Here is a 22,475-nt window from a genome sequence, read left to right as displayed (position 1 = left end):
GATCACATATATTGAACAAAGCAATCAACGTTATTTATTACATCTGTGTATTTGCTGATACAAATAATACTGAGCTGGAAACTGGTAAGTACTTAATGTTGGGCAAAACAGTTGATCCAACATTCCTGTTAGTGTATTTGACTTGAATAAATACATGCATTATAATTACCTGTACGTTAGTTGGAAAATGAGAAGTAAAAAGGAGAAATTATTCTATTAATTTTACCTCTGCAGTCCACCTCTGTTTTACTAACATCAGTTACTGAAATTTGCACAAATGATCTTCCAATAACTTACCTACAGGACACTGCACTGTATTGTCATTGAGGACATTTTCCTTGGCGGGAAACACTCATAAGATCGAAGCCTCTGGTTCTGGCTGATGCATTAGCAGCTTTAATGTTCGAGTAACTTCCTAACCTGTCCAGCATTAAAATAAGCTTCGTGGACCGCATTAAGCAAGATAATACGAATACTTCTCAAGAAAGTGCCGTAAATATTGTTGCTGTTTTGGAATTAGCCGAGATTAAATATTGATGTTAGCTAGTTTATCGTTAGCATTAGCGATACCTAGTTAGCTAACCCTCAGCAACAGGAAAGCAGAAATGGCAGCAGGGAAGATGTGCCTGAGGAAGAACAAGGAGGCAACTGCTGAGGTTTGATCACACCACACACTTAGCTGAAGATAATATTGCTTACGATGTTATTTACTCTAACAGTTTTGCATATTTATGAGTCAAACTTTGAATTGATTCCTTTTCTCCGTACTGTAAAATGTTTAAGACTCTGAATTGCGCCATAGTGTGGCCATGAAGGTAAAAAGTCAAACGTGCCGTAACGTTAGCGAAAAATATTTTCGACTTTCAAACACCGTGTTTGTTACATGTTTATAAAGTGGACAGGATTATTCCTTAGCGAGCTAAAAACCAAGCAAGAGTCCCTCGTCTTCGTCAAGAGGATGATGGCTGTGGCAGTCTCCTCCATCACTTACCTCAGGGGGATTTTCCCGGAGGATGCCTACAGGTCCAGATATCTGGAAGGTGAACACAAACGACCACAGAAAGTGATGCACACATTTGGAAAACCATGGAATTTGTAATAGTGTATTCCAGACAGGGAAAGTTAAGGAAAATCATTGGTTTTCATGTGTGGGAACTTGTTGAACACATTCATTACTAAAGACAATGACTTTTAACTTTCTTGCTGCTATTTTTGAAACCCATAATAAATAATAAAAACGGGAGAAATAACAATTTACACCTTGAAAACACGGCAAATACTTCCAGAAAACCTACTGAAAATGCACTGAATTTTACAATTGGTTTCATTGTAGATATACTTTGATTATCAAGGAGTAAGGACACATTTTGCCATCTGTAAAGGCTGTTTATTTTGTCATTTGCTGTTTGCCATCTTACCAGATTTGTGCATTAAAGTTTTACGTGAAGACTGCAACACGCCGGGTGCCAGCAAAGTTGTGAAATGGTAATTATATTATTCCTGCCTTAATTCTCCCAGACTGGCCACAGCGGCTGGCTCAACACCAGAGGCCAGACCTGACCCATTGTAAAATGGAGAATCTGCGGTGTTAATCAGCACTTGAGGGTAATTTCCTTCCCTAATTGATGTATTTATCCTGCTCTTGTGTGTTCCAGGATGATGGGCTGCTTTGATGCATTAGAGAAGCAATATGTAAGTTAATGCATCTGTCAATACCTTGACTTTGAAATATTTTATCTGGTCTGCCATTTTGATCAATACTGCAACTACTATTACCAACGTGCAATGTTGTCCTTTTAACAGCTCCAGATTGTGTTCATTGGGGTACGTAAATCAGCAGCATTTAGATTTAACACATTGCTTATATAGAGCAAAAAAAGTTGCCAACATTTACTGTATGCTTTTGCAATCTAGGTCTACACCAATCCAGGAGAACCTAATGTAAGTTCTCTCTTAAAATACTGAAAAGGTCATTAAAATGCCTGTCTGATCAAGACCTAAGAAACCTTCAGATTTATTTTTCACTTTTTGCAGTGCATTATTGAGTCCTACCAGTTCAAATTCAAATACACTGAAAACGGACCAGAGATGGACATACTCAGGTTTGGTTGGACATACTGAGTTTGCTTTTGTCACATAGACGCGGCCTCAACAGGTGAACTGATCTAATATTCTAATCTTCGTGAAACCGCAGGAACAATGTGGAAATGCGGGTGACACTGGAGGACACCAAGAGAGCCTCAGTGCTGCTTGTCAGGAAGCTCTTTCTGCTCATGCAGAACCTGGAAGCCCTTCCCAATAATGTCTACCTCACCATGAAGCTCTACTATTATGATGACAGTAAGACGCTTTACTATTAATGTCTCAGAGAATCACTTCAAAATCTAGTTTCATTTTTTGGGTTGTATAATGAAAATATCTGGTCCTGCTCTCCTTTCAAAGTCACTCCTGCTGACTACCAACCACCAGGCTTCAAGGAGGGCGAATGTGATAGTCTGTGGTTTGAAGGCACGGCAGTGCACTTCAAGGTGGGTGAGGTGCAGACGGCCTTCCACAGCTTGAGAGTTCGTGTGTCGGCCGAACAAGGCCGGCTGGAGAAACTTCAGGAAGGGAACCAACTGAGGGAGACCAAGCAGGTTTTTCAGAGGAATCCTCCAGAGAAGGAAACAATCAAGGTGGATCTAGAAAGAAGATTAAGTTCTGAAATTCAATTTTACAGTGGTCTCACAACTAAGGTTTTCAGTTTCGTCCACATTGCTGTTGTTTTGCTCTTCTACTTATTATTATTATTATTAATAAAAATACCTCATTACAGGCTCCTCATAAGAAAATATATGACGAAGAGGATCTGCCCTCTGAAGATGGTAAGTAAATGTGCTGGTGCTGTTAAAACCGCAAAATTTATCTGAGGTGATTCACCTCTGACCTTCCTTTAAACAGAGTCTGCACAGTTCAAGAAACCCACCAAGCCTGTGGCAAAGGTAGATGTACAAAGGGATGATCACAGTAGAGTATGCATGTTATCGAAAAATAAAAAAAGCATGACCTTTTAGAGCTTCTCCTGAATTGTATTAGGGGTTAATGCAAACTAGACAGGTGATTACCTTTCTTGTCTATCTTAGAGACATGCAGCTGCCAAAAACCTGGCGAGGAAGAAAAGAAGAATTTAGCCAACAAGACAAGTGCTCTGAAAGCAATGCAAACACATACAGGGAAAATTTCTTTATTTTGTTGTAATATTTACAAACAGTGTTTATGTTACAACTTATTACCAAATGAGTAAGGTTCCTTCGATAATTCACTTTACCTATAAAAGGCAAAATGTTGTTGTCTAAGTTCTAATTTAAACAGCACTGTACAAAAAGCGTACATGAAGTGTACAATCTAGATTACTTAAAATCAATACAATGTTCAAAAGTGCTTCATTTTGTAATATTGTATGTGTATAAAAATATATTGAGGTGTATTGTTCAAGAAATAAAAACTTGATTGTAAACTTTGTTTTGTTTTGTGCAAAAACGTAAAACACATTTCAAAGTTTAGTCTCTACATATGTGCCAACATATTTAGCAAGGCAAAACTGCTGCATTGGAACTCATGGATCACAAAATGTAACTCATCTATGCTGAAGCAGCTGAAAACAATCAATGTTTAGTAAATAGTAAAAACAGTCTTTAATTAGATCCATTTGGCACAGATAATAATGTTTGTTTTTAATTTTAAGGTGTTTCCAAATCCAATGTTACATTGCTACTAATCTCGCTTACTTATCTGTTTTCTCAGATTGCCTTGAATTGTGTTACATTTTCCTTAAATTCACAAAATATTGAAAAACCTGGCTGACATTAAGGACGGCCTACATGAGCGCCAATGATCAAGGCTTGTTTCTCAACACTTTTTAGCACTTCCGTTTGATGTTTTTTCCCTGAGTGATGGATGAGACAATCTGTTCCAGTCTCTGGCTCAGTGTTACAGCTTCATCCTCTTCTGTGTGTGTTTCCTAGAAGAGACTGTCCACATCGCCCATCTCCACAAACACAGTCTTTAGCTGGGAGTAGTATTCAATCGTCACCTTGCCATTCTCCCGTCCTATACCTGGAGAATGTAAGGATTATAAATTTACTTTCACTTACTGTGACTGATAGTGGCACTAGGTTTTTAAATAAGGAAGGTACTTTCCACAGATCAGATTAGCTACTGAGAATGTATTAGACTTTGGAAGAGAGCACAATGTCATAGTTTTACATTTAGGCATATTACTTACAATTAGACTTGGGTCGCTCAAATAACTCATAACATCTAACCTGGTTTGAAAACAAAATTGGTGAAGTCTGTTGCCAGGACAACTGAATGGGTGCAATCTCTGTCCTGGTGATGCTAGTCACAAATAATGCCGCAAGCAGACTAAAATGATTAATAAAAAAATCGTAACTTGCCAGTGATTCTGGGCTCCTGGTCTACGTGCAAACAATCATACTGTACCTGACATTTTGAAGCCTCCGAAGGGCACCTCGACAGGAGTGATGTTGTAGTTGTTTATGAAACAGGAACCAGCCTTGAGGTGTTCAACTACACGATGGGCTCGCCTCACATCACTTAACAAAAGGTTTAAAAAAAAAAAAATCTTTCATTTAGTTGTGTGCTCATTTTAAGAATACTGATATACTGATATTGAAAGAACTGTGTGGGAGATATGGCCCTTTTAAAACAGTATCCAAATTGCAAGGGTTCAAAAGTAATTGTACACCTGGCAACTAAATTGGTCTTTGGCAGCTGTGTATTGTTTCAATGTTAGTTCATGCGCAAAGGAGCTCACATGGGGCTCAGAGTTGACTGACAGTTGAAAGGTGCTATTTATATCCAGGTGTAATGGTCTGTCAATATGAGGAGTGAAGACGTGAGCACACAAGTGAAGAAGATATTGATGAGGCTCAAAAAAAGAAGAAGAAGAAAAAAAAGAGGTAGTCGGTTTGCCAAAATCAGACTGAATCCATTTTCTTCAGAAGTGTTTAAGATGCTCTTGTGGTTTCAAAAAATAAAAAAATAAAAAAAATAAAATAAGAATCACATTTATTGTCCAGTGAGTTTGCCCTATTGGTCCCTTCATAAACCTACCTGGTGAAAACTCCTGCGGCCAGACCCATGGTGGTGTTGTTGGCTCTATGCAGCACTTCCTCTTCTGTTTCAAAGGACAACACAGACATGACGGGACCAAAGATCTCCTCCTTCACACAGGTCATCTCATCTGTGCAGTCACCTATATGTAAGGAAAAAAAACAGAACAAGTATGTGGAAAGACTGACACTTAAAAAACTCCATCAGTCTACACTGTATTCAGACAGTGCTGAATCCCACTTACTCTACATTGTGGCGTTGCAGCCGGAGTTAGAAACACAGTAAATAGTTTGTCGCACCACAACAAAGAGTAAAAAAGGGGGCTGTATGCTTTCTGAATTTGCTGTATCTATAGAAGAATGTCCTGAAATCTTACCCAATACACATGGAGTCATGTAGTATCCACCTTTGAGTTTGGGGTCTGAGGGGACAAAAGTTTCACCTCCACACAACACTCTGGCCCCCTAGGAACAGTACAATTCAAACCAAAGTCTAAATGGAAGTTTCTGTACACAAGGCTACGGACAAAGAAAAATAAGTTATTCTGATACGTCTTACCTCTTTCTTTGCCTGATCCACAAAGGAGAGGACTTTTTCTAGATGTGGCTGGCTGACCAGCGCTCCCATTCGGGTGCTCTCTAACAGTGGGTCTCCTATCTCAATTGCCTGGGTCCTCTTCACCACTTCCTCCACAAACTCAGGCAGGATATCCCTCTGAACATAGACCCTTGTACCGTTGCTGCAGACCTGTGATACATTTGATCAAATCAAATAAAAATGCTTTCATGTGTAGATTAGACGCGAAGTTATAATGTGTCAGCACATAAAGATACTAAAATGTGACAGTGTATGAAAAATACAACATAAAATATCAAAAAAACCGTGCACACTACCTGGCCTTGGGATAGGAAATTGGCCATGAGAGCTCCCCTCACGGCGTTCTCCAGATCACTGTCCTGGAAGATGAGCAGAGGCGATTTCCCCCCAAGCTCCAGAGTCACAGGTTTCACCCCCTTGGATGCCATCTCCATAATCTGTGGATCACGTCACATGGAAGAATATCAATCAATTATTCTGATCTCATTTCATATTAGGACAGAAATGACAGGCTTCAACATCTTTAACACCAGATCTACAAATCCTAAATTTAGACAACTACAATTCCCAATCATGAGAGGTATGTACTGTTTTATACCAATAAAACCCAGAAAAGGTGACAGGGTTTGTATGATTTTTAGTTCTTCCATGTAAAATAACACTGACCTTCTTGCCTGTGGGCACACTCCCAGTGAAGGACACCTTAGCCACATGAGGGTGATGGCAGAGTAAACTGCCAGTCTCCTGGCTGCCCTGCACCACGTTGAACAGCCCCTCTGGAGCTCCAGCCTCAGCATAGATTTCTGCCAGCATGACTGCTGTCACAGGTGTCACCGGGGATGGCTTGAACACCATGGAGTTGCCTGTTTTATATGACAGAAACAAGAGAAAAAAAGAACAAAAAAACAATTAAGGCTCATTCTGTCTGACTCATCTAACCAACTAGAGAGCACTCAGAGATTATACCTACTGTGTGTCACGTCTGGACAATTCTCTAAACTGGATACAGTTCTCCATTGAACACACATAGGGGAAGACAGCGGTTGTGGGTTTGGAACAAGACTTAAATTATGAAAGTTGGGGCTTATTACATCAAAAAATTGTGAAGAATTATGTGAAGAGACAGACTCATGACAACTGGGGATACGGCTATTAAATTCATCATGTTGCTGTAGTGCCATCTATAGGTGAAGTGCCATTAGGTTTTTAAGGATGCTCAGGGTAAACATGTATACCTATAATTTTATTTTGGCTGCAATTACAGTGCCTTCAGAAAGTAATCAGACTTCTTCACTTTTTTCACATTTTCTTATATTACAGCCTTATGCTAAAAGGGTTTTTCCCTTTTTGTTTTTAGTCTACACTTAAAACCCTATAATGACAAAGCTAAAACAAAATTTCAGAAATGTTTGCAAATTATTAAAAAGGAAAAACTGAAAAACTGAACGATGACATTGACATAATGATTCAGACCCTTTGCTGTGACACTTGAAATTAGCCCAGGTGCTTCCCATTTGTCTTGATCATCTTTGAGATGTTTCTACACCTTTACTGGAGTCCACCTGAGGTCAATTCAATTTATTAGCCATGATTTGGAAACGCACACACCTGTCTATATAAGGTCTCACAGCGGACAATGCATATCAGAGCAAAAACCAAGCCATGAGGTTAGAGGAACAGCCTGCAGAGCTCAGAGACAGGATAGTGTTGAGGCACAGATCTAGGGAAAGCTGCAAAAACATTCTGCTGCATTGAAGGTTCTCAAGAGCACAGTGGTCTCCATAGTTCTTCAATGGAAGAAGTTTGGAACAAACAGGACTCTTCCTAGAGATGGCCACCTGGCCAAACTGACCAATCGGGGTAGAAGGCCCTTGGTAAGAGAGGTGAACAGGAACCTGATGGGAACTCTGGCTGAGCTCCAGGGATCCTGTGTGGAAATGGGAGAAACTTCCAGAGGGACAACCATTACTGCAGTACTCCACTGATCTGGGCTTTATGGCAGAGGAACCAGACAGCTGCCTCTCTTCAGTGAAATACACATGAAAGCCACTTGGAGTTTGCAAAAATGCACCTAAAGACCTCTCAGACTGTGAGAAACAAGATTCTCCGGTCTGATGAAACCAAGATTGAACTGTTTGGCCTCAACTCTAAGCGTAATGTCTGGAGGAAACAAGACATAATGCTCAGAATGGGCTGTCCTCCTGAAGTTTCATCTCCACACAGGATCTCTGGATCTTGGCCAGTGTGACCATAAGGTTCTTGGTCACCTCTCTTACCAAGGTCCTTCTGCCCTGATTGCTCAGTTGAGCTGGGCAGCCAGCTCTAGGAAGAGTCCTGGTTGTTCCAAACCTTTTCCATTGAAGAAATTATGGATTTTTAACAAATTTGCAAAAACATTAGTTTTTTGCTTTGAAATTATGGGGTTATTAGGTGTAGTGTTTTTGGAGGGTGTTTTAATTGATCTTAGCATAAGGCTTGTTGTGGAAGATTTTCTACAAAAGACTCTGAACACAAAACACTGATAGGATTAAAATGAAATATATTGTAAGTTACAATATAGGAGACAAACAAACCTTATCACTAGCAGTCAACGGAGAGTCTCTTCAATCATCTTTATAGTGTTTAAGACAAAGAATTTGGTTGTTTGGTTATCTTTACTTCAACCAAAATACACCATCCAATAAGATAGGAAACACAATGTCCATGCCCTGGCCATAAATTAAAACGCAGACAGACATGGCTTGGCTTATTTCCATTTATGGTAAGCCAACGGGCTGCTCCATAGGTACGCCCCCCCCCAGGACTCAAAACATCTAAGGTCCCTGGGAGAAACCTTAAAACTTCTATGGGAGCATCACCAAAAGTTAATAAATGATAAACCAACTTTTCCTTCACAAGCTGTGATGTAACAAAATGTGAAAAAGCTGAAGGGGTCTAAATACTTTATGAAGGCACTGTACACAATATGCTAAAGCATTACTGCAGTTTCTCTTAAATAAGCCAAACCTAGAATAATTTAAAAAACATTTACAGAAGCATATGAAGAAAATGAACTTTTTTCAGGCTCATCCAATATCATATATACCAAATTTCGAAGGAGGCTGTGTTTCTTCTTGAAATTACCTTTTTTCCCACCTGCTTAAAGCCTTACTCTTTAGGAGTTATGAGCCAATTTTTTAAAGTGCTTTATAGATTTCATCACTGTGTTTCATTAAGTTTTCCTTGGCCCACGGACTAACTTTTTGACATGTTTCATTGAATTCTTTAAGGCAGTTTTTGAGATATTCTGCTAAATAACAAATAAACATAACTAATGAAAAAAAGAACCTTCCTGACAGGAAATAATTTAGGTGTAATAAAAATAATAATTGACGCCTTGATAGCTTTAGAAGAATCCAGTACCACAAGCCAGGGCTGGAGCTGATTTCCAAGCAGCTATCTGAAAAGGATAATTCCAAGCACCAATGCCAACACAGACTCCCAAAGGCTCCCTGCGGGTGTAGGCAAAGGATCCTCCAGGCAACTGCACATGCTGGCCTTTACAAGGGAGAACAGAAGCATAAACATGATAAAACAAAGGGTTAAAAAATTTTTTTAAGTACTTTGGTTCTAAAATGTATTGACACTGGAAATCTCAAAAATGTATGTCATAACACTTTTTGCATAAAGCCTTTTCCTCTACCTACACATATGATAGCAATACCAGTCAGTGTTTAAAATTAATCATTTTAATTTATTTAATCTGAACAATAAATTCCATCAAATTGGATTTTCAATAAAAACAGTGGATCAAATAGTTCATAATATTAAGTTAAATGGCTGCCATCCCCTTTTCTGTTATTTTATTTGCCATTTGCCAGGTAAAAACACTTAAGTGAGAGGCGTACCAACCTGCCAGAGTGCTGGCCAGTCCTGCGTAGTACTCTATACACAGTCTGGCAGAGTCTACATCCAGACGGGCCTCTGTGATGGACTTTCCATTATTGACCACCTCCATTTCCGCTATCTGCTCTCTCCTGCTCTGTGCATGAAAATGTAATAAATCTTCTTAGTGTAAAAACAACACCAGATGTACAAGACATTCAAGAAACTCTTTTTGTGAATTTGGTAGAAGCTATTATCCCCTATTGGGTTTCATTATAGAATTTGTACTAATCATAACAACTTATCACCCAATTGAAATTCTGCAACTGTGACAAGTACAAATAAGCACACAGAATAAACACCTCAATCATGTGGGCAGCTTCTATCATGATCCTCGCTCTCTCCATCCCAGACAATTTGCTCCAATGACCAAAGGCCGACTTGGCAGCCCTTACGGCCTGATCGACATCCACAACACCACATGGCTCCAAGTGGCACAAGACTCGCCCTTGAATGTGAAACATATTACGGTGGCAACAGCAGAGGACACAGGTTACATATAAAAAAACAACAGGTTACATGGTTTCTATTTTACAAGGCCATCTCACTTTGCTTGTTCATTTAGTTAGTACTGATTCAGTGTAAGTCATCCTTCGATAAAGAAGGAAATTAAGTCTGGGCCTATAGGCTACAGGCCGTGGCACAATGAACTTAGCGAGAAAAATTTACACTGCGGAGGTGGAGGATTCATTCTCAGTGATGGTAGCGATACGATAAGGAGCATCATTGTGCCTGGAGAGTGGGCTGCACACAGGCGAGATCAGATGGAGTTAAGATGTTAGAATGACGGCTAGTAATCATGCCACAAAGAGCCTTAAAATTAATGACACTGAAAATCTACAATGCACAGGGTACAAGGCAGCCTATAATAGCTAAGGATGTGGTCATAATCTTGGTTCTGCTCGACTGAAGCTGCTCAGGGGCCATGAAACTGGTTGCATATGGAAGTGGCCAAGTGTGACAATATGGATAAACAGAAATAGTAAATGAATCAGAATGTGACGGAGCATGTTGTTGAGGAACAGCATGCGCACACTTTTTACTTTCCTGAGAGAAGTAAACGTCAAATGTAGAAAATGCATTATGCAGAAAGATAACTAGGATGCTTTCAGATAGGTCAAGATAACCCTTTAAAATCCATTGTTTTCCTTTTCCCTAGAGGTCAGCAGACAGACATCCTCACACATCAATGTCCAAAGTCAAGTTAGGAGGCAGTGTCAATAATGTCAAAAGACAGACAGGTTGTTTTTTTTTCTTCCCATTTTTAAACAATTGTATGGCTTACCTGTTGCAGGTTCATAAACACGTTCCCTGTTGCATTTCTCTTGGCTTGTCCTTCTCTTCCCAGCCCAGAAGTTCAGCGGGACCGTGACTTCCACTGAGCCCGAGGAGACGCATCGTACCGCGAGAGGAGCGGCAGCGGGCCGCCGCAGGGACACAGCCAGCCTCTGGAGCATATTCAAGTTGGCCCTGGTGCTCAAAGTGTAGCCGATAACTGCTAAATACATTGTGCAGGTTAATGCCGTAAAACACTGTCACTTCATTCGAGGAAAAAACGACAACATTCTTAAAACGTCAATTTCAGCAAGTGTACAAGACCGTTAACGCTAGCTACTTTTCTTCGACTTGTCATATATTTGTTGTGTGATGTTTCACTATTGTATTTAAGCCTTAGTAATACATGTACCTTCAGGAGTTTTCACATTAAATGTGGTTTTGAAGATAGTGAATCGAAATCTAACTCTTAATACAATGTTTAGTTAACCTTACTTTGTTGTCCTGAGGCTCAACCAGGGGGCGGGGCTTATAAAGTACTAACGTGGTTGAAATCCGGCAGCCGTCAAAGCGTAACAGATGATTGGATGGCTTCGCTGTCAATCAAAAAAATTAATCATCAGCATAATATTTACAAATTAAGAATCTAATTAAATATCAAACCTGTGTGCATGACCATGAACCTATATTAAAAAATAAATGCAAATACATTTATAGTATTAAAATCGAGAGAATATAAAACTAGCAGGGGTGTCGTGGGAGGAGCTCCGCCACAATGATCTACCAGCACAGCAACTCCAACGGCACATCGCAAGTATGGCCGGGGACAGTGAGACGCATCTAAAGGACCGTAGCGAGAATGCCAACATTATTCGACAACCTTTTCTCATCGGGGTCTCCGGAGGCACCGCGAGCGGCAAGGTTGGCACCCTACCTAGCTGCTTTGACGTATTTCGTGAACTGTCATGTTAAGATTTTGAGCTAAATCACGGCAGCGGATCGGTCAGCAGCCGGGTGCTAGTTGACCGCGTGGCTTCAGCCACGCAAAGTTGAGGTTTGATTGACAGCTCTATCATCTGTTTAAACCACCAGCTCTCTGCTAGCAGCGGTTCGACTTTGCATACTTGTCCAAAGCCTGTTGTCTTTAACTGTATGTTTTTATCAGATGCATTTTCCCGTTCGTACAAGATGGCAGATGTTAGCTGGACCGACTACCTGTAGACTACGTGGAGATCACTAATTTTAGCTGGTTAGCCGCCTGGCTAAATTCCATCACATGCTAGCCTAGCGGTGCCGGGTGCGCTAGACAATAGGTGCTGCTCGGTTGCCTCAAGGGTAGACAGACTGTTTGTAAACATTGCCAACCACATCTGTTTCCTCGCTACAATACCTTAATGATAAGATAGTAGTTTTATGTTTAGTTGGTGTTTTTCCGCATTAAATGTATTATTTTAGTATAACCGGCAACGTTAAACAACGTTAACCTAGATGTCAGTGTAATGAATGACAACGGACACAGGCGCCAGCGGGAAGAACGGCAGCTCGGAGGATTTCTCTAACGCCATCGCGTCCACGTCCCTTTGTTCGTTTCAAAGTAGAGAAACCGTTATAAAGTCAAAGAAATCAGGCGTCGACCAGGTTTGCGGTAGTTTAACATTAGCCGAGATTACAGTAAACACAAACCGACCTTTTTATTTCTACAAATAAATGTATGTATCATCGTCTTGGGTTTTACCACAACTTACGTGGCTGCATGGGCAGTGGCAAATACCGGCAGCACCCTGGCGCCGATCCCGCTCTAATTGCAGAGAAATGACACACAGACGTGGACGTCACTAGATGTCTTTGTTTTGAAGCGTGTTTGTGTGTGTGTGTGTGTGTGTGTTTTTATGTCGCGACTTTGCCAGTGGCGCCTGAAACACCGGGGACAATAGTTGAGCTGCAACGCTCTGCTTTGGAGAGCTGCAGCCAAGGTGCTTCTTAAGAACGAACGCATTATTATTTAGGACTCTTCATGGCTGTCACTGATTTTAACTTGTGGTGTAGGTACACCCCCCCCCAACTGTGTCCCAGATATCATCACACTGGCACTGAGCCAGTGTTTAGCTTCCTGAGAAGCCATCTCAAGGGGCTGGCCCGAAGGGTTGCTTGCAGTGCTTGAACGCCAGGACAGAACAATTTTAGTTGAGAAGTTAGTGACTGCTTTCCTGGGTGTGAGATCACCCTCTTTTCATGAACTGGATTCGTGCTGTAATTTTAGCCTCCACGTCTGAAGGCCCCCCCCCCCAAGCTCAGTTTCATTGACCTCACAGCTGATGCAGTTTCTTGTTAAATACAAAAAGCATTTCTTTGTTCTATTGCTACAATGATATCAAGATGTTTTGCTGACAAATGTAATCATCAATCAATTATTGGCAGATAACTAGATAAATGGTTAATACCTATCAAATAGCCAGAGCATCAAATACCTACTTAAAATGCTTGCCTAGTAGGACCAACAGTCAATTATTTTACAATGACAAAAGAAAAGACAGCTGCTGACATTTGTCAAAAACAGCAAATATTTGCTTTTTACTTTATAAATAACAAACAATGGTTTGTCAGAATATTTATGGATTAATTTTCTTAAAAAAAAGATTAATCAGGTAATCATCCAATTGACATTCATCTTTGTTGGATGATTCTGTGGATTGCACTACTAAATGCCATTGTAGTTTATATCCGTGCTGTGTTCAGAGTAAGGCCCGCGTGGCTAGAAATGCTGCGTTTGATTGTGTTGACGCAACCACCTAGCTCCCGAGTGGGGGCGTCCAAATTCGTTGTAGCACAATTTCATGAACACAAAAGCAGCACAGCCTCGGGCAGCTGGGGAATGCCCAGTCAGCACTGGGCATGAGATTCATTTAGTAGGGGAGGTCAGTGAGGACAAACGTGGTGGGTGACGGGGCAGTTCACCTGGGGTTGTGTTAGCTGACCTCATACGCGGTGAAGAAATTGCCCGCCCACCCTAATTTCTAGGTAAAACGTGACCCAGGGTCTGACATAACATGTTAATTCCGTTCCATTTGGACTGAATTGAAACAAAATATCATTACGGTGCTTTCACTCCTACTGGTAATGGTACGATTTTGTTTAACCTCCATGTTGTCAGTACTCTATCACACAATTTTTCCATCTAGTGACCTACTCCAACAAACATCTTTTCTTTTCTTTTTTTTTTTCTTTTTTCTTTTTGTCTGTTTCCGCAGTCGTCTGTATGTGAGAAAATTATGGAGCTGCTGGGGCAGAACAAGATTGACCACCACCAGCGGCAGGTGGCGATCCTCAGCCAGGACAGCTTCTACAAGGTGCTGACTCCGGAGCAGAAGGCCAAGGCACTGAAGGGCCAGTTCAACTTTGATCATCCAGGTATATAAAAACACGGGATGGCTGGTGGCACAGCTCATGCACTGCGCTGGGTAGAGCACCTCAGCTAACTTGCAGCAGGCACATGTTTGCTACGCATATCACAGATTTCAGCGGCCTCAAGGAGAGTGTTGTTCATGTGCTACTTAATCTGCAAGTGGAGTTTCACTGTGGTTGCGTGGTTTTGACATTCTCCACATACTTTGTAAACTAAATGATGTATGTAAACAGATGCACTCATTTGGGTTATTAATAACTGAGCCTGCTTTAGTGCTACACACATTAAAAATGACGGCTCAGATGACAATAACTTGAAATTCAAAAAACCAAATTCCAAAGATGACATAAATCCATAAAAACAGCAGCTTTCTGCTGCTTTTTGCAGCATGCTTCGCTGCCATGTCGATAATTTTTCCCAAAATGTTCTTGGCAGAAGCATAGACTCCATTTTTGGAGTCCGACGTTGGCCCCTCTTGCTCCTGCTTCTTTTCTCGGCTGATTTTTAAAACCCCAAAGTCAGCAGGCCTTTCTCAGAGGCAGCTGCTCTGTGGCTCAGAGACTGAAACCAACACGTGCTACACGAAAGAGATTCCTGGGTTGCAGAAGGTGCAGTGTGGTGGGCCCACGTGTCCATGGGTGCACACTGAGCCTGTGTAACTGGGGTTAAGTAATATATCATCCTATTAAGATAACAATTTTTGCCTTTTCTTGTCATCAGATGCCTTTGACAATGAGCTGATCATGCAAACACTCAGACAGATCCTGCAGGGGAAGACAGTCCAGATCCCAGTTTATGACTTTGTGACTCATTCCAGGTGAGCACCTCTCTCTGTTTCCTGCTCAATTGTTGTTTGGCCAGCACCCATCATTGTTTCTCTGAGGAGTAGTCCTTGATCTACAAGTCACGATAAACAGGTTCCTGATCCGAACATTTGGCTTGATTGTGTAATCAATTTAAATTTGCATGACATCATATCTGACTACAGTCACTGACTGAAGGGAGGAACTTTTTTCTGTGTGTCGTTCCAGGAAAGAGGAGTTTGTTACGGTGTATCCGGCTGACGTGGTCCTATTTGAGGGTATCCTCATGTTCTACTCACAGGAAATCAGAGATCTGTTCCAGATGAAGCTGTTTGTTGACACAGATCCAGACACACGGCTCTCACGCCGAGGTGTGTAGTGAGACCTTGTAACAACAGTAGAGCAGTGCACCTCCTGACTTACGTGGACTAATTTCAAAAAATTAACCAAAGTAATCCAAGCACTGTTAATGAAAGCAGGACAATCTCTACACCAGTGTAGGTTCTCCCATGTCACCAGCAAATACTAGTGTGGGTTTTTATACACATATATTTTTTTCTTTTTTTTAAATATATTTTGTATAATGCCTATATTTATATTGTCCAACTTGTTTGTGTGCTTTCTCTCTTTCAGTTCTAAGAGACATCAGTGAGCGTGGAAGAGAGCTGGAGCAGGTGCTGGTTCAGTACATTACTTTTGTGAAACCGGCCTTTGAGGAGTTCTGTTTACCAGTAAGTGACGTGAAGTGCACTGCACGTGTGATCATGATAAAAATGTTGTCTGGTAAATTGAGCATTGCTTGACCTTTATCTTTATTTCTATTAGACAAAGAAGTATGCAGATGTGATTATTCCACGAGGAGCAGATAACCTTGGTAAGACCAGAATGATTTAATAGAACAGACACTGCATTCGTGTTGGACAGACTTGAAAATGCTTCTCTCGAGGCCTTGTGAGGTGTTGCGTTAAAGCGGAACTCCACCGATGTTTCACATTCAAGTGTGTTTACAGGTGTTGGGGGAGTACTACTGCATATGTTAGGGTTTTTTTATTTTTTTTATTTAAGGTGTTGGTTAGGACTGAAGACTACAAGTTTGAAAATGAAAAACATCAGGGGATGTGGAGTTATGAGGAAATGAGCTTGTGAGATCTCTAGCCTGACTCACCTCAGCTTGAGGCAAATGGCTCAAGGCTACACTGGCCTCACTAGCATAACACACCCAGCTCTCTGCTCAAAATGTTGGTGGTTGAGTGGCATTGTTGCTAATGTAGGTGCCAAGTTTTGACAAAGAATAATAATGTGTGGAATAAAAACGATATGCATCAATTTTGATATTGCCTAGAAAAATGTCCAACATGAGTCTGACAGCGTTATCGAAACGAAATGCTAAATCGGTGCTGCAGTCCTAAGTCCTCTGTTTAACCACCTCTCTCTTGTTCACTTCCTGCAGTGGCCATCAACTTGATAGTACAGCACATCCAAGACATTCTGAATGGCGGGCTAAGCAAACGTCACAATGGCTGCATGAACGGCCACAGTACTCCACGTCAGCGGCGGACCTCCGAGTCCAGCAGCCGGCCTCATTGACCTCGTCACACCTCTCTTCACAGAGCGGAGAGGGGTGTGGGGGTTGCGCTGTAAATAATGCCTGTTGGCATCGCTGTATTTAAGAGAGGAGAAAAAAAAGAGATGCAAAAAGAATTGAAATGCCTTTTATTATCATCATTATGACTACTCTAGATATTAGTTACTTTCCTTGTAAATGTTGAACGTGGGTTTCAGATTTTTTGTCAGGAGGGTCAAAAGTGAAGCTGGTGTTCTCCTGATGAGACCATGGGTTAAAAGTGACCCCATGCATTTTCCTCCCAGATTGTATTTTGTTTTTTATGTATCCCCTGCTGCTCTGTGGAAATTCATGCTGACAGTGAATAAAAGAGGGGGAACCTTTCTATTTTTTAATGTCTGATAAAACTTGAAACCCTAATGGCTGGGGCGTCTGATAAATGTTTGGGTCGGTTCCAAACGAGAAGGATGTGGATTAGACGATGGGTTGAACAAATGAGGATTGCACTCTGTATTTGTACTGACAATCTTGGCAATGTTTCCTACCCTTTTTTCCGTGTTAAACATCTCTCATTGTGCTGTTTAGTGTAATGTGTTACACTACACAAAGTGTCCACCACATTGATTCCGTATAATGTCTGCAGCAGCAGAAACACATCACGCTATGATTGTCACACGCAGAATAATGTGACTACCAGACCAGAGAAGCCAAAGGCTGGAAGGTTCAACTGACTACTGTATTAACTGCGTCCAGTGTTCTGGGTATTGTTACTGTTTTGGGATGCTTGTCCCCTCTAATTAACGGCCTATTGATGTGTACTGACTGTCCCAATCAAAACTCGGTAATGCATCTACTCCTGTTTTGTGAATGACAAGTTTTGATTCATGAGAAGGGTATTCAAATTTTGATATATAATTTACCTATAATCTTCCATAACTTAGATGGTTTGCCAGCATTTACATGACAGAATCAGCCCCGTTGATTGAGATGAAAGTATGACATGTGTACTCTCAGGTTGATTATGCCATTTTGCTTTGAAATGCCAGAAAAAGATGTGATGAGGGTGTTCGATGCCACAGCAATATCAGTTATCCCGGATGTGTGGCCGTTAACCACCACAATGCCTCCGCAAAGTTGCCTCAGGTTAACATGTACAGCAAGTGTCCGCACTAGAAACCAGTTTCCATTCTAACACAAGGTTACAATAAAAACTGTTGCACCAATTTTGTATTCCATGTGCTGTATTTGTTGTGTATAGTGCAATTGAATGAATGATTTGTACCATGAGATTTGTACCATATGGCTGTTGAATTGGCTTGGGTTTTTTTTTTTTTTTTTTTTTTTATTGGATGATTTACATGACGTCGTCAGTTGCTTAATGGTCAATAAACTGATACAGCCCAGTGTGTCTGCCATAAAGGTTTGGTTTATTTGAGCAAAGTCTGTGACTGTCGTACTGTTGTGACATTTACATGTATGCCTGGGTGCCGCATGAGTGTTCGTGCGACCAAAGACCTGGCCGAGACGACTTCTCACAGTAAAACACCGTCAGTAGGTCCTTCAGTCTCCTCCCAGTGTGTCCACTAGAGCTCGCGATCGGCCGCTGTAGGTCCGCTCCCTTACAGTGCTGACGGATATGTGAAGATTTGCATGCGTGTAGTCGACCTGAGTACTAAAAATGAATGGATTTATAAAGCAAAAAAAAACAACAACCCCGAAACAATATGTTACTGTCACACTGACCACTTTAACCGTATCACTAAAGCCACCAAAATAGCAAAACTCGACCTTTATGACTAAGACATCAGAAATACGAGGAGTACCTGAACGCCGCAGGGAATGTTGTCAGTGGGAAGGCTTCAAGATGGTGGTACGTACCGCTGCTCCGTGTTCCTGTTGTAAACTGTGAGTCAGTGTAGCTAATTTTTGGGTGAAATCTAAACTTTCCTTTTGTCATATACATGGCAGAAATTTGCGCTCCAGTTTAAAGCCACTCTGGAGAATCTCACCAATGTGAGACCCGTGGGCGACGACTTCCGCTGGTTCCTGAAGGTAGGATGGCTGTCAAGCTAGCATGCTAGTTCACGCCTTCACTCGTTCTGTAACGGTCGTAATTTCATCATGTTCGTTGTTAGAGGAAACGTACTGACATTACCTCCTCTTTAATGAAATACGTGGACACTGTGCAAATGTTAATTACGTTGACACGCTCTTCACCGCTGCACCGACTGGTGCTCAGATTGCCAAATTTGTCAGAACCAAACTCTCAATTCTCCTAAAAGATTACAGCAGTTTGGCACGGATTTGGCGCAAATCTAACAAAAAATTGATAACTTTTTTTATTTTTTAAAAGTGTCTGGAAGTGTCTCCCAGCCTCCACCTCTCCGTTGCCTTTAGTTCAGTGCCTTTCCGGATGAACTGTTAGAGCATCTCTCCCTTTCTGTCTCAGTCACACAAGCAGTTTTGTTTTTGTACCTTTTCCTCTTAATTTAGCTGAAGTGTGGGAACTGTGGCGAGGTCCCAGATAAATGGCAGTATGTAACCCTAGTGGTAAGAATAAAAATGATCTTTGTGTCCATACACTTTTTGATTTTGTAAAAATGACACTAACACACATAAACACACAGCATCCAACCAGTTTTTTAATGTTTCCACAGGAGAGTGTGCCGCTAAAAGGAGGAAGAGGCAGTGCCAGCATGGTGCAGAAGTGTAAACTTTGTGCTAGGGAAAATTCAATTGGTATGAGCTGACGTGCCATTTGACTCACTCAGTCTGCATTTTCTGAGGTAAATTTCTGGTGGAAGTATAATACGCCAACTGTTTGCTTACAGATATCCTGGGAGACACAATCACGCCCTACAATGTAAGTAAATACCTGTACTTGTACTTTTAAGCGCACACATCACCACCCTGTTTTCATGCAGCCTGAAAGTTTATGCAGGAGACTTTTTTGTTTTATCTCCAGTGCAACTGTATTGCACCCAGCTACTCCCAACATACTGTACTTTGTAGTTATCAGTTGAAAGTGTTACAGATGGCGCAGGAAGTAAACTTGTTCTGAATAATCTTTTTAGAAGGGTTTATCATCCTTTTAGGCAAATACTGACGATGTAAATACAAAAAGTAACATCCAAATAATGTTGGTTAGATAATAATAATAATGAGAACCTTTTAGAAATCCCCTCAACATTTAAATCAAATCTGTCACATGTTGTTATTGACTGATAAATATTTTGAGTGAAACAGCTTCATTTCAGTGTGAACGTGCGTCTCTAATGCTGTTTGTTTTGATGGGTTAAAGGCAGAGGATAGCGAAAGCTTCAAAACAATGGTGCAGTTTGAGTGTCGAGGTCTGGAGCCCATTGACTTCCAACCACAGGTGAGGAGCTTTGTTTGATCAAAAGTTTTACTGTTTTTGTGTGTGTGTGTGTGTGTGTGTGTGTGTGTGTGTGTGTCATTAAATGCACAGCGTGTATGTTTTTAACCTGCCTTTTTCACAGGTGGACACAGGTTAAACTAATTACCGTAGATTTGCTTGTCCCTTTGCACTGGAGTCAAATATTTGAATCCAAATAACTTCTGAGGGGGGAAAAATCTACTACTCAAAAGTCAAGGAACAGTTCACAAAATTTTTTTTTAAAAAATGTGCAAATGTGTCACGTAGTCAGAGGGCTGGAGAAAATATGGATCCACATAACAAATGCCACTGATGTGAAGTGAAATCAGGTGACCTGCTGCTGAAACATTCGCATCCAAACCTTATGTCAGATTAGTGATAAAATAACATTTCACCTGTTAATCCTACTCCAGAAGAAACATAGCCGACATAGACAGTTATCTCAGATCAAGGTTTTATGTGTTTTTCCAAACTGGGGGAATGTGTTCCTGCTTCCAGATAACTAGGACAATATGATAATGCCATGTACCTTTTCTCAATTTCCTCCTCAAGGCTGGCTTTGCTGCACAAGGAGAAGAGTCAGGGACACCGTTTCCTGAAATCAACCTACAAGAAAAAGTAAGTGCAGTGGGAACAACTAGTCCCTCAGAGTGTACCTGTTTCTGGTAGACTCGTTTTAGGGAATATTTGACTAGAAACCGAATTTCAACCTTTGATACTGCACTGTTGGCTGTCATCACTTAGTGATTAGTGAGTGAATTTTTGTAGTTATTTTTGATAAAGATTGTTTCATTCATCTCTACTTTTGCTTCAGTCAGCGATTTCCCAGGTGTTCTGAAAATGACTTTCAAAATCAAAAAACCATGTTTCCAACATTTCAGGACTGGACAGACTACGATGAGAAAGTCAACGAGTCTGTGGGAATATATGAGGTGACACACCAGTTCATCAAGTGCTAATGTCATCATGTGATGAGCCTCAGAGGTTGGCGAATGAACACTACGGCCAAACAACTTCAGGCCTGTTTCCTGGCAACCAGGAGGCTTCGGATGCTGAAGTGGCTTGGTTTGGTTGATGATGAACATTGAGAGGTGTGTGGATTAACAGCACAGGTTGTCCATACACACGTCTTGGATTCTTGGATTGATCAACGTACTCAACAGATGAGATGAGATTTTTTTTTTTTTTTTTTTCCCCAACTGCCTCAATAAAATTGAAGGGTGCAAATTTTGATTTGAGGTTTTTCTTTGCTTTCACTCCCTCATTAGCATGAATTGGCAATTCGAAGATGTTTGGTAAGGAGTTAGATTTGATAGTATATAGGGGCTCTTAGGAGCACTTGTTTGATGAGAATTTCAAAAGTGCCATGTGGGATATCGTCACACGCACTCAGTCAGGCAGTGACCTGGGAACCAAGTCAAGTGTGTCATCGACAAGGATGTTCAAGTTGCGCTAATGGAAAGTGCATTGGAAGTGGTTGAAAGATGACATCAATTATTTCCGCATATTAAATATACTGAGCTATAAATTCAAAAATGATTTTGATTTTTACATCAAGTTCTTTAGTATTCTATTGTGTATTTATTGTAAATTCAATAATTAACTTCAAAGGCCATCACATCGTACTTTTAAATCTTCAATTTTTTTGTGGGAGTAAATTAACAAAGGGAGACTGTTGTTATCTACTGGAAAGTACAACAGGCAATGCAACTTCAGGCTCTATTAAGCATTATTTGGCAAATCCAAGCAGCAAGAGAGCAAAGGAATCCTGTACAGTCTGTTCCGCTCTGCATTAAGAGAAACTGAAGTTGTTTCTTAATGAAGTTGGACTGAGCAAAGATGTCTAATGTGGGAAATACTAAATGAGGAGCAACATTTGCAAATTTAGAAAGACCTATGGGTCACCCGTTTCCAATAAAGAGTAAGTAACTGAAGACGTCTCACTCTGTCCGGATTTCAAGGTACTGCAAAACGCAAACTGCGTCGGTCAGTTCTCCCACATTGTTTACTTTGTGCAGAAATGATCATAACTCATTGTGATGTTACAAAATCCGGCAGAAAAAAAAATCATCACACTATAGAGCAAACAATGAAAGGACTCTGCCATTAGGAATTATGGACAGGGGGACAAAATTGTCCAAATCGGGCCTCTCATCCACACCCACACCCACTCCAGCACCACCACCATCACCAGCCACGCACCCTTGGCTCTGATACCATCATGGTCTGGGGGGGCGCGGCAGCTTTAAACCCACGTCAGTGGTAGTTATAGAAATGTGTCACAAACAGTAACTAAACGTAAGCAAATTGTGTGTTATAAAATGTAGATACGGAACAAAGGGGGTTAAGAGAAACTTGTCTTTTCAATTATTGCGTCTAATTGTGTGTGTTGTTATA

General features: G+C 40.9%; 4 protein-coding genes across 9 annotated transcripts; 3 read left to right on the top strand and 1 right to left on the bottom strand.

Moving 5' to 3' along the window:
* The first annotated feature begins 265 nt into the window (after positions 1–265).
* zte38 (zebrafish testis-expressed 38) lies at positions 266–3,234 on the top strand. The gene is made up of 12 exons (XM_040144522.1): positions 266–656; positions 896–1,040; positions 1,422–1,485; positions 1,656–1,692; positions 1,804–1,824; positions 1,915–1,941; positions 2,035–2,102; positions 2,195–2,340; positions 2,443–2,675; positions 2,816–2,864; positions 2,941–2,981; positions 3,123–3,234. The coding sequence occupies exons 1-12, from the start codon at positions 606–608 to the stop codon at positions 3,168–3,170; spliced, it is 930 nt and encodes a 309-aa protein (XP_040000456.1). The 5' UTR covers positions 266–605; the 3' UTR covers positions 3,171–3,234.
* A 16-nt stretch (positions 3,235–3,250) lies between these two features.
* aldh9a1b (aldehyde dehydrogenase 9 family, member A1b) lies at positions 3,251–12,768 on the bottom strand. Of its 5 annotated transcripts, none has more exons than XM_040144520.1 (13): positions 12,657–12,768; positions 11,324–11,507; positions 10,922–11,134; positions 9,939–10,084; positions 9,604–9,733; positions 9,115–9,249; positions 6,379–6,575; positions 6,009–6,149; positions 5,674–5,862; positions 5,492–5,579; positions 5,116–5,257; positions 4,483–4,595; positions 3,251–4,095 (listed from the first exon to the last, which is right to left on the bottom strand). In XM_040144520.1, the coding sequence occupies exons 3-13, from the start codon at positions 11,091–11,093 to the stop codon at positions 4,001–4,003; spliced, it is 1,548 nt and encodes a 515-aa protein (XP_040000454.1). In that variant the 5' UTR covers positions 11,094–11,134; positions 11,324–11,507; positions 12,657–12,768; the 3' UTR covers positions 3,251–4,000. The 5 variants fall into 5 exon arrangements, with proteins under 5 accessions (XP_040000454.1, XP_040000451.1, XP_040000455.1 ...); XM_040144517.1 differs by having other exon boundaries at positions 10,922–11,131; XM_040144521.1 differs by having other exon boundaries at positions 11,407–11,507.
* uck2b (uridine-cytidine kinase 2b) lies at positions 11,621–17,133 on the top strand. The gene is made up of 7 exons (XM_040144523.1): positions 11,621–11,832; positions 14,160–14,319; positions 15,035–15,131; positions 15,346–15,488; positions 15,751–15,848; positions 15,943–15,991; positions 16,568–17,133. The coding sequence occupies exons 1-7, from the start codon at positions 11,728–11,730 to the stop codon at positions 16,702–16,704; spliced, it is 789 nt and encodes a 262-aa protein (XP_040000457.1). The 5' UTR covers positions 11,621–11,727; the 3' UTR covers positions 16,705–17,133.
* A 1,116-nt stretch (positions 17,134–18,249) lies between these two features.
* On the top strand, positions 18,250–21,268 carry czib (CXXC motif containing zinc binding protein). 2 transcript variants are annotated; one of them, XM_040142814.1, is made up of 8 exons: positions 18,260–18,551; positions 18,650–18,733; positions 19,175–19,231; positions 19,339–19,420; positions 19,513–19,544; positions 19,983–20,060; positions 20,631–20,696; positions 20,960–21,268. In XM_040142814.1, the coding sequence occupies exons 1-8, from the start codon at positions 18,474–18,476 to the stop codon at positions 21,035–21,037; spliced, it is 555 nt and encodes a 184-aa protein (XP_039998748.1). In that variant the 5' UTR covers positions 18,260–18,473; the 3' UTR covers positions 21,038–21,268. The 2 variants fall into 2 exon arrangements, with proteins under 2 accessions (XP_039998749.1, XP_039998748.1); XM_040142815.1 differs by lacking the exon at positions 19,175–19,231 and having other exon boundaries at positions 18,250–18,551.
* The last annotated feature ends 1,207 nt before the right edge of the window (positions 21,269–22,475 follow it).

This window comes from Xiphias gladius, chromosome 14 (genome assembly GCF_016859285.1).
Source record: "Xiphias gladius isolate SHS-SW01 ecotype Sanya breed wild chromosome 14, ASM1685928v1, whole genome shotgun sequence".
NCBI classification, from domain to species: domain Eukaryota; kingdom Metazoa; phylum Chordata; class Actinopteri; order Istiophoriformes; family Xiphiidae; genus Xiphias; species Xiphias gladius.
This window is presented reverse-complemented; position numbering and strand designations above follow the sequence as displayed.

What these genes read in the sequence shown, in the direction of transcription:
- zte38 (XM_040144522.1), top strand. Translation starts at nt 606, where the DNA reads ATGGCAGCAGGGAAGATGTGCCTGAGGAAGAACAAGGAGGCAACTGCT. An exon ending in GCCAGCAAAGTTGTGAAATG is followed by an intron (nt 1,486 to 1,655) that starts GTAATTATATTA and finishes TGTGTGTTCCAG; the next exon opens with GATGATGGGCTGCTTTGATG. An exon ending in ATGCATTAGAGAAGCAATAT is followed by an intron (nt 1,693 to 1,803) that starts GTAAGTTAATGC and finishes TCCTTTTAACAG; the next exon opens with CTCCAGATTGTGTTCATTGG.
- aldh9a1b (XM_040144520.1), bottom strand. Translation starts at nt 11,093, where the DNA reads ATGCTCCAGAGGCTGGCTGTGTCCCTGCGGCGGCCCGCTGCCGCTCCT. An exon ending in AGCTCCAGCCCTGGCTTGTG is followed by an intron (nt 6,576 to 9,114) that starts GTACTGGATTCT and finishes CATATAAAACAG; the next exon opens with GCAACTCCATGGTGTTCAAG. An exon ending in GCCGCAGGAGTTTTCACCAG is followed by an intron (nt 4,596 to 5,115) that starts GTAGGTTTATGA and finishes CCTTTTGTTAAG; the next exon opens with TGATGTGAGGCGAGCCCATC.
- uck2b (XM_040144523.1), top strand. Translation starts at nt 11,728, where the DNA reads ATGGCCGGGGACAGTGAGACGCATCTAAAGGACCGTAGCGAGAATGCC. An exon ending in GAGGCACCGCGAGCGGCAAG is followed by an intron (nt 11,833 to 14,159) that starts GTTGGCACCCTA and finishes CTGTTTCCGCAG; the next exon opens with TCGTCTGTATGTGAGAAAAT. An exon ending in GACTTTGTGACTCATTCCAG is followed by an intron (nt 15,132 to 15,345) that starts GTGAGCACCTCT and finishes GTGTCGTTCCAG; the next exon opens with GAAAGAGGAGTTTGTTACGG.
- czib (XM_040142814.1), top strand. Translation starts at nt 18,474, where the DNA reads ATGACTAAGACATCAGAAATACGAGGAGTACCTGAACGCCGCAGGGAA. An exon ending in ACTTCCGCTGGTTCCTGAAG is followed by an intron (nt 18,734 to 19,174) that starts GTAGGATGGCTG and finishes CTCTTAATTTAG; the next exon opens with CTGAAGTGTGGGAACTGTGG. An exon ending in TGCTAGGGAAAATTCAATTG is followed by an intron (nt 19,421 to 19,512) that starts GTATGAGCTGAC and finishes GTTTGCTTACAG; the next exon opens with ATATCCTGGGAGACACAATC.